We start from the raw sequence: 9,976 nt of genomic DNA on the forward strand, positions 1-9,976 counted from the left end.
GTTTGTTTACCGTTGGGGAACGGAGGAGACAGAGATACGAGCGCATCTTTTTTGGCCCCTCCTGCAAATACCAACCCCCACTCCGAACAGACACGCACTTCATCACCGCTTGCATTGGCATCTTTACGCCACAGTCATCACTCACCTTCCTCAACACTGATTGCTCTATTATGACATATCATTACCTCGGCGACTAATGAGTCACCTCGGAATAGGTGAGTTTATCGATACTGAGCGGCGCCGTCACAGGCGGACCTTTCGCCCGTGAATACAGAATGACTCGTGATGGATCTCTTGGTTTTAGGATGTTGATTTTTGAAGTGACTCATCACTTTCCGCATGACCTTTAATTGAGCAAAGCGATAGTCAATTCATCTTTGCAGGAAAAATGGCATCAAAGCTGAATTGTGAAGTCCTAAGAGGGGCTGTATTGCCTGCTACTGATTCGTTTGGGCCGGGCCAGATTAAAGTGAAAGGCAAGGGAATGCTGATTAATGTTGGAGTCACTTCAAAACTCACCTTGATTAATTCCAAGGAAGTCGCTATTCGTGTGCCGAGCTATTTTAGCCAAACAAAATTGTTGATTCCTGAAGCTCTTAACCAGGCGCACAGCAATTGCATATGCAAACATTGTTTTAGACCGACTTATTTACAGAGGGCATCAACAAATGAATGACAATGTGCGGCCACACTTTGGGCAAAAACTCACTGCTTCAGGCAGGGGGCTGTGCAGGTCGCGAGGAGTTGGAGCCGGTCCAGAAGCTTCAAGGCACTTGGACTCGGAGATGAACAGCCACCTCTTCCCCCCCTCCCAGCGTGCAGACTCCATTCACCAGCAGGCCCGGTAACACCTGTTCCTGCTGAGGTATCAGGGATGACATTTTAACATCTGCTCCCACAATTCGTTAATCCGCGCACACTTTAACATTACAGATATGTTGACCTCACTTTTGAAGACAAAACTTGAGACGCTCATTAATTAAGTGCTACTATCCTAATAAAGTAGAACAACTCTAGTCATAGCACCGCCTTCTTTTGTGTGACTCGGTTTATTGGTTGCATGACTCATGCGCCTATTGTCCAATAATTGTTGGCGGCGAAGACAACATATTCCACATGTCTGGGCTTATGACCTTCTATAACTTTTTAAAGCTTATAGGAATCTGAAGTTTGTTTACTTCTGCAAATAAAAAAAAACATGAAAGTTATCAGCCATGAATAAAAAGTGATGAATAACACATGTCTCATTTGTCATAATAAAAAGAAGGTGTGACAGAGTTGCGTCACGGAAACAGAAACCCAAAAGAGAAATTCAAAAGATGTGTTCACAACTGTTGAATTAAACTGTTAAAATGAAAGAAAAACAGATCAGATAAATTTTGATTGATGACTTTACCCCCTGCAGTAGTTAAAGCACACGTAAAGGCCATTAAAGTAAGGCAAGGAAGATAAAACCCTCATGGAAAGAGACAGAAACTCATCTAGCAATATGCACCTCTCATGACATTCCTTTTGACAATTACTTATGTAATACAAGTGCTTGCCAGCTGGTGGTGGGAAGCAATTTGACAGTTTTATCACAACTTTGACAAAAGTAATTTACTTGGCTCGGTTCTGTTGTGCTTCTGTGGGAAATAAATCATCAAAATAAAAATAAATAAATGGCACCCCCACCAGGATTTTGACAGTTCAATGTCTTCCAACCCTGGCACAAATGGTGGAAGTCTGAACCTATAGCGTCGTAAAAGTGTGAGTTACCAGGGCTGTGTGCAGTGATTCATCATCCGTCTGGGGGACACTTTGGTGGTCCATTGCTGCTCATAGGACAGCTGGGACCACATCCAGACAGCTGTTTAAAGCTTAGCTTCACAGAAACTGTGATTCGTTTTAAAGAAACTGGATTTAGAATGGCTTTAGAGTTTATTCTTCACATTTCTCCGGCTTTACACATGGTTGTTCGACACCACATAAAGTTAGGATCAGTGTGTATTCCAGTACAGTATACTGAGGAGTTATTATCATGTTCTTACAGTACAGTATTTTGACAAATTCAGCAAGATTTCACTCAAAAAAAAAGGAGCTGACGCGTGGTTTATGCTTGCCATCCCAAAAAATGTGATAATGTAGAACAGTTTGAAGGTTTTGTGTGGTTCTATGTTTGGATAGTTTTGCAAGCGAAATATAAACCAAAAGCAGAATCAATGCACATTTGTGAAATAATGCAATTCAACTATTTAACAGGAAAGGATTGCGAGGCGAGAATCGTTTCCACCAATGGCTGAGAGCTTGGACATGTGATTCACGTGGACGGCCTTCGATATATAAACTATAGCCAATGAGGAAAAAGTCTTCCTGAAAATCTGGCAACCACCTCTCAATGAACGGTCGACAAGCAAACAGAATTGAACTGACCCGTATACCTCATGTGCTTGACACCATTTGATATACGGGTCTATTAATGGTGTAATATTTGGGATCACTGCTGTAGCCAATGATAGTTTTTGCTTCGTCTTGCTTTCAGATTTGTTTTTATCAGATTTTCTGAATTGTGTTTATCATCTATAACTATGTAATCTTTTTGTTTGCTGCTTGTTCTACTGTCGTTGTGTGTATGTATACAATATTTTCAACGCTTGGGCTTTGTTTTACCTGGACACTATACTTTAATCGTGCCTCTATAATTAACAATGTTGTCATTGTGATGTACACACTGTCCTGAAATTAGTCATACAAATAGTAATTTTGTGTAATCAAATTCACATGGCTGCATTAGTAGGGAATGTATTTCCACTGGGCATGGTGACAGAATTGGTGACAGTTTTAAAACATGTATTTAATTTGACATGAAAGTTGTTTTATAGTTATTATAACCAAATGAGCTTCAGTGTGTTTTGTGTTATTGATGTAGGAAAACACATAATCTGATGCTCCCATAATTATCTCGGGTGCTATCAGCCTTAATTCTCAAAGGAGTGCTAAATCTTTGCACACTATCATAGATCAGGGTTGCAGTCTGCATACTCATTTCAGTGGGAATCAGTCATCCGCCGATTGAAGACGAACCATAGAGAGAACATGAGCATTTAAAAGCCACACGGTATTACAGATCTACGCTGAGCTTACTCCATTAGTGGTAAAATATATTCACTGGAGGCTATGGAGCAGAATATGTTGGTGAGGAGGAGGAGGGCTTTATTGGCTTGCTGGTGTACCTGACAGAATTTCAATGGTTGTTTGATGGTATTAATGCACCATTTAAATGCAGACCCTGAAGTTGAGGGGAGGGGAGGAAACCCCTGCGATGAGAGTACGCATGGGATCTGAAAGTCAGATGTCAGAGGAGTCAGTGGAGGGGAGGAATTCTCTCAAAATGCAGAAACTACAGGAGTGGAATATCAAATGTTCAAATCTTTTTCAGGGATTTTGGAGTGCGAGTCAAAAAAAAAAAAAAAATAGGGAGCTCTTCTCTTTCAATAGCACCAAAGTACAACCACCCACTTCAAAAGAAAGGGCCCTTCCAAGCATATGACTCGAGCATTTATGCCTGCAAATTAAGTGAATGGTGAACAGATGTGCTGCACACATGAGATGAAACTACCACAGTGGTCATTATTCTCTATACAATTGCAGAGGACACAACAGGGGGACAGAAGGATCTATCTTTCCAGGCCCACAATTCAAACTACTTACCATCATCTCGTCCGGAAAAATCCAAAGCAGAAAGGCCAGAAATCAACAGAGGCGCGTACAAGTCATCTAAGCCATCATTTCTGAAGGCAATCGTGATTATTGCCGACGCGACAGCATTTAATACAGAGTTGCAAATTTAATCGAAACAAACTACTTTCAACATCAAACATCTCTTCTTACTTTAAGGAAAACACTGGCTGGAACTTGAAGGAAATGAAATGTGTCTGATGAGTCATTGCTCGGGGAAATCAATTCATTTAGTCATACAGAGGTGCTAAGTTATTTATTGCCTGTCAGCATGAGGCGCTGGTTCATAATGTCTTGCTGCACAAAGAACAGAGACGCTAGAGGGAATTTGAAGAGAATTATTTTATTTATGCAAACAGGATGTGTTCTTAAAAAAAACACATTTTTCAATACATTTTTTTCGTCTTTGCTTTGTTTTCACAACTTGTGCTTCCAGCAGCTTATACCTGCGGCTACTAAGAACAAAGCACGAATATTAAGAGAAATTCACTCCAAATCTCAAAATACTGAATGAAAGAAAGCATGAAAGCACAAAAAAAAAGAAATTTGTAAATATCACAATAGCAGCAATGTGCACCAAAACAAACGGTCGGGAGGGAAGTGGTCGGTTCATTTTGCCTTAGCAACAGCAAAGACAGTGAACCTTTCCTATCGAGGCTCAAGGCCGCAATGCTCACTGCACACAAGAAAACCAAACTGTTGGATTAATACAAATCAGAAAGACAGCCTTCATCATTGAATCTTACCACCGTTTCCGAAAAAAAGAATTAAAAGTGTGGCGTCGTGTTGTAATTCAACGGTGGTTATCTTTAAAAGGTCTCACAGCTCGGTCAGATCATGTAGAGGAGAGCCCGACGAGCCGAGTAGCAACATCCTACAGCCTCCGCTGTCATCTGTCAGCATCCAGATGTGCTTTATTTACATGTACAGCTGTGCTTGGAGCAGACTGCTAAAGGATACTGCAGCTGTGTGTATTTGTAGACCCGAATGTTTGCGTGTACATGCTATCATGTAAGCATGTTGGCACGTCAAGCGTGCACGTCGCTCGGCTTCAAGTACAGCAAACATCCACGCAGCGGGAGAAAAGAAAAGTTTGAGAGTTGAAACCACCCTAAGATAATAATAATATTAGAGGATCGCAAACGAGGCTTGGTCGATATTCAACAGATGAAGTAGTGAGCGCAGAAACGTTTTGCACAACCTTGCTTTTGACTTTCATCACAGCACCGTTCACGGAAGCGTCAGACCTCAATGTTTGAACATGGGTCACGCGGTTCGTTTGAAATCAAAAAGTACAAAACAGTATCATCTCACCTCCATCAATCTGCTTTTTTTTAGGCTACTCATTTTGGTGCCTGCTTAAAAAGCCATTTGTCTGCTCGTACCAAATCACAATTGGCCTTCCAATAGCAGTAACATGGCACAGATACAAACTCGCCAATTATAGACACTATGAGCACTTTAGAATTGTTGTAAGTGGACATTTTTACTCTTCAAATAATCAATGAGTACAAAGATACCTGCACATACAAGAATGGAGACGAATTGAACACACCCCACCCTCATTCCTCCAGTGAAATAACCCTTTTAAATGCAAATACCCAGGAGGCAGTTGGCTTCTTATTGTACGTTTCATTGTCTCCTTTCGGGGTAGTGGGGTACAGAGCCGTTTTGCTCTGCATCTGCATGTAATTGCACAGAGAGTCGTACAGTTTATACCACAACAAAGCAGCTTCAGAATAAATTACAGCAAAGATGCTACATTTAGCGGGGAGGATGCTATTAATTCCTGCCGCCACGCAGACGAATGGAACGCAAAACATTTTAAAAGTATCTCTGGCAGGTTCTTTAAGCTGATGTTTAGGTGTGGTCAGCTGGTTCTAATTCTCGTTGAGTCATTTCCTTTTTGGGAGTTATGGGAACTATTTCCTGTTGTCTTTGCCTCATCTGTTGTTAGAAACCAACCTCAACATTTAGAAGATGCAAATATGAAAGAGAGAGGCAGTGCATGCTCTTGCTATGAATACTTCAGCCTGACAAGTCAAGCAGGTGTACAGAGAAGAAACACTGCAGGTGTGTCTTTGTACTGTAAACGACAGCATGACACCGCTGCCCCCTACTTTGGCTGGCAAGGCAAAGCCAACAAACATAACATTTCTGATGCTCTCACAACATTGAACTAATGTTACCGTAACAGTGTCACTGATTAACATCGTAACTAAAAAGACTTTTATGCTGTATTTCCCTTTTGACTGTAATGGGAGCAGCTAAATCATCTCTTGCTCTCCTTCTTGCACGTTGGACTTGAACGCGCCACGGCAGGTAAACACTGCCATCTAGTGACCAGAGAGAAGAATACATATGGAAACACCAACGACTTAATCATCCCAGAAGACGTTTATTAAGTTGCTGTAGGACACAGCTTGAGGTGTTACGTTTTCATTAAATAATCTGCAACACCATTCCAATATGGTGTAAACATGGTTTGAAAAGTATATTTAGAACAATAAATCAGGGGCTTAAAAGAGAAAATCAATCGTATGTTGAAAAAACAACAAACAAGGCACGCTACACATTCTTTGCAACACAAGGCTTTTTCCCATCACTTGCTTTCATCAGGGCCTTGATGGCCCTCGCCCTCATTTCCAACTCCAGGAGCTCCAGCTGCTGAATTGACGGCTGACACGCTGCAGGTGCGCGACTTGAAACGGGTTCGCCTTGAACCGGCAAACTAACGTCTGCGGCCTGCGGAGGTACGCTCGGTTCTTTAGCTTCCTCTTTGCTTGAAGAGGACGAAATGGCTAAAATCTCACTGACGCTTTTGTCTATGTCGCTCAGGATGTCTTTCTTTGCCTCCGTTGGTTGGGAGCCTGCGGGGGGCTCAGGATTGATCGGGCCCGGGTTCACAACTGGGTCGGCTCCTTGCTCCTTGCTGCTGTCCGCTACTTCCACTGCCCCGTCCACAGCTTTAACAGTCGGCTCCTCTTTGGGTCCCTCTATGTCACTATCGTAAGTGTCTGCGTTTATGCTGAGGACGTCGCTCTCCTCGCCGGAACCGACGCCCTCTGGAAAGAACATCAAACCAAGATCTCACATGTAAAATGGTCCTTTTTGTAGCTTTGATTCTGTCTTTGAAGTTTTAAGTTGAGTGCCTGGGGGATTATCTTTCGGCGCGTTACATATTAATTACCTGGCTTAGGGTCCTCCGCTTTTGCAGTTTCTTTTAGGCAAGATGTAGAGTCCACATTATTGTCTTGCCTTGATGGGTTAAAAAAAAAAAAAAAGGGAAACAAACACAAAAGTATGAGGAAAGCATAAAACACACACTACTTTGATTCAGAAACTGTGCCCAGAATAAGTTAGCAAACTGTTCACTCACTGGCTTTCCAAGGTCTCTTCTGTTGTTTCCTCGTTACTCCCAGATGTCAGTTCTTCCCCTATAAACAAGAGCTTTAAGTGGACGATTTGTTTGCAATCTTAGGACTGTGCAAAAAGATTTTTCTTTCCAGAAAGCATGCATCTGTGAAACATTTTCCAAACGGGCCTCAAGTCTTACCTGCTAAGATCTGCGTAAGATTGTTCTCCGAGATCAGCTCCAGTTGATCCCAGCACATCTTTTGGATTTCCTCTAAACTACAGTCCTGTGAACGATAATGCGTTTAATAGTCTCTTTTATGATGGGTTGCTTTAATAGCCTACCAAGCAAACAGCGGAAGCCTTCGGCTATTACGTCTCTATCTGTATTAGATATACATTATCACTGTAAATCAAGACATGAATACGCTTTCTAGAGTTGGCACTAACGTAGGTAAGTTATCAACTTAACTTTGCCATTTTACGATACAGCTTTATAGCTAATTTATAGCTATAGATACAATCTTACCAGCAACTGAACACAGTAACATAGATCAATAGTTAACAGCAGTAACTGTCTAACTAGCGATTTATAAAGTGATCTGGAAAACTAAAATGTGGATACGGTGACTTTCAATCAGTTACAGTGAAATAAAATATAATACTAAATATATGCCTCCAAAAAGATGGAACAAACCTTTTCATGAAATGATCACTACTGCTCAATGTGTTGTTGCTTTTTCAGCCAACAGTCCAAAATGTGGCCATAAATGTTGAAAGACAACACTTGGCAAAGCACAGAATGACGTCCATAAAGCCACAAACTAATGCCAGTCAAAATGCAGCGTGGCGGCGAAAGACTTTTTTTTTTTTAAGGTTTGTGGTGAACAGACATCTTGAAAGACAACATATAAGGAAGTCCAAAGCTACATTGAAACTGATGAGAAATTAGGGCTAATGCATCAGGCTGGTTATGGTAAGCCTCTGTTCTCTCGTCCACAAATGTTCCTTGATCATTAGTCATTAGATCATTTAGAATTTACATTGTCATAAGACAAACAGGATGTCTTATAGAAATGAGACATACTGTTTGTCTTATTTCATGAGTTTACCATGACATAACATGGTGTTTACACGATAACACAATCACCTTGAGTTCGTCGGGCAGCATTTTCCGGAGCTTCTTCTCCCCCAGCACATGGAGACACTGCTCCAGCATCTCACGCTTGTCGGCGACGTAAGCAGTGATCGGCTTGAACGGCAGGCTGAGGTCCAGTCCGCCATCCTCGATGTCACTGCCAATCCTGTCCAGCTCTGCGTCAGCGAGTTCATCCTTGGAGTCCTGCTTTAGCAAAATAAACAACGTGTTTACTTCAAAAAGTGTGGAAGGTTGATGAATGACATCAAACAGTGTGACCACTTCGACTTCTTTGTGGTCATTATATTGTGAAAGAGAGTTCCTGTAGACGGGTACGACTAGCTAAATTTAATTCAGTGACACACACATAGATACAACATAATCCTTTCGTGTTGGAGTGATGTCGCGGCTGTAGTTTGTGAGGTCACACTGATGTGTTTATGACATTTTGTCCTTGTATGAATGTTTGTCAGTTTAATCTACGTACATTGTTATATCAATCACCTGAATGTGATGTGAAATATGTAATCCTGGGGCAAACCTCCATTTTTTCTGCTTAGTATATTGTTTCCATAAATGGGACACAGCTTGTTCCTAAGAAAACAAACACCACCTCATATTTAAAAGATATCTGTAGCAAAGTCTGATTAATTCCTGCTCCGTGTTTGGACTAGCCATGCTCTATTTGTAAACAGGCTGGCAAAGCCAAAAGTATAACAACATTGTATATTAATTTAAACAACTAAACAAACCCATAGGCTAACAAAACAGCAAGCTAGCTAGCAGTATTTACTGCCCTGACAGTATCGAAACCAGTCGTATGGTTAGGAAAACCCATTTTTCGTTTTGGGGTTAAATTAGTCTCAAAATCAAACAAACATGAACCGCTATTACATTAAAATACAATTGAAACATGGATGTTATTATCTGACGAATGAAGAGAAACACTGCTACAATATTGCTTTAGCAAAACGTTGGGACGTTTGTGTTACAATGTTTCAAATTAGCGGATGAACATCAACAAACGTTCAAGGATTTAAAAGCTACTGTTGCCGTCATTATTTGAGGAAATGTATCCGTATATTTTGGGTCAACGGAATGTGTTAAGGTTGCTTTGAATGTTTAAACAAAACATGACATTAGCATGAAACTAGCGTTAGCTTGAACATCGTACCTCTAAGTTGGATTCTGCAGCTCTGCGTTTATTGCTCTCGTGTCGTTCGTCAGACTGCAAGTGTTTCCGTTTCTTTTCAGTGCTACTTGATTTCTTTTTGAGCATTTTCGAGGTAAATCCACCGGCCCCTTCTGCAGAAAGCTGTTTACTCGCGAGCTCACTTGCCGAAGTTGAGTGGTTGAATGTCGCGGGGTTGTGTCATCAGCAAGCGACGACATCATATTTTGGTGTCGGTGAAAAAGCAGCCATTGTTTTTAGCTACCGCCACCTACTGGACTGGGACGGTGCTGCATTTCTGTAATTTCTCAATTTACCAAGAAAAACGGAAAATCCTTACATATATATTCGCTGCAACTTCTGTCATGTTAAGTTATGTAATTAATCAACATGTTTCTTTATTATCCAACAGGTTAGTTAGTTTTTAATCTACTGTAGACAAATTCAGAATTGTTTCAAAACGTGGATAAAGAAGAAAATGTACTGCATTCACCACCAGATTTATTGCATGAGCTTGGCAGTGCTAGACTATAACCATATGTCCATACGCCCAATTAGTGACTGGAGCTTTAAGTTCCCATATTCTAGCTAACAAG

The 9,976-nt window shown here is 41.1% G+C and overlaps 1 protein-coding gene across 2 annotated transcripts; it reads right to left on the reverse strand.

Annotated features, from left to right (window-relative positions):
* Window positions 1-4,063: 4,063 nt before the first annotated feature.
* On the reverse strand, window positions 4,064-9,561 carry caap1 (caspase activity and apoptosis inhibitor 1). 2 transcript variants are annotated; one of them, XM_031851084.1, is made up of 6 exons: window positions 9,384-9,561; window positions 8,222-8,413; window positions 7,274-7,358; window positions 7,097-7,154; window positions 6,908-6,975; window positions 4,064-6,782 (listed from the first exon to the last, which is right to left on the reverse strand). In XM_031851084.1, the coding sequence occupies exons 1-6, from the start codon at window positions 9,486-9,488 to the stop codon at window positions 6,286-6,288; spliced, it is 1,005 nt and encodes a 334-aa protein (XP_031706944.1). In that variant the 5' UTR covers window positions 9,489-9,561; the 3' UTR covers window positions 4,064-6,285. The 2 variants fall into 2 exon arrangements, with proteins under 2 accessions (XP_031706944.1, XP_031706943.1); XM_031851083.1 differs by having other exon boundaries at window positions 8,222-8,416.
* Between the last annotated feature and the right edge of the window lie 415 nt (window positions 9,562-9,976).

Source organism: Anarrhichthys ocellatus, unplaced genomic scaffold (assembly GCF_004355925.1).
Source record: "Anarrhichthys ocellatus isolate YVR2014 unplaced genomic scaffold, GSC_Weel_1.0 scaffold11, whole genome shotgun sequence".
Classification (NCBI taxonomy): Eukaryota; Metazoa; Chordata; class Actinopteri; order Perciformes; family Anarhichadidae; genus Anarrhichthys; species Anarrhichthys ocellatus.

Excerpts from the sequence above, each read along its gene's own strand:
- caap1 (XM_031851083.1), bottom strand. The coding sequence starts at position 9,488 with ATGCTCAAAAAGAAATCAAGTAGCACTGAAAAGAAACGGAAACACTTG. Across the intron at positions 7,359-8,221 it reads TGCTGCCCGACGAACTCAAG|GACTGTAGTTTAGAGGAAAT; the intron begins GTGATTGTGTTA and ends TATCGTTCACAG. Across the intron at positions 6,783-6,907 it reads AGCGGAGGACCCTAAGCCAG|AGGGCGTCGGTTCCGGCGAG; the intron begins GTAATTAATATG and ends TGTTCTTTCCAG.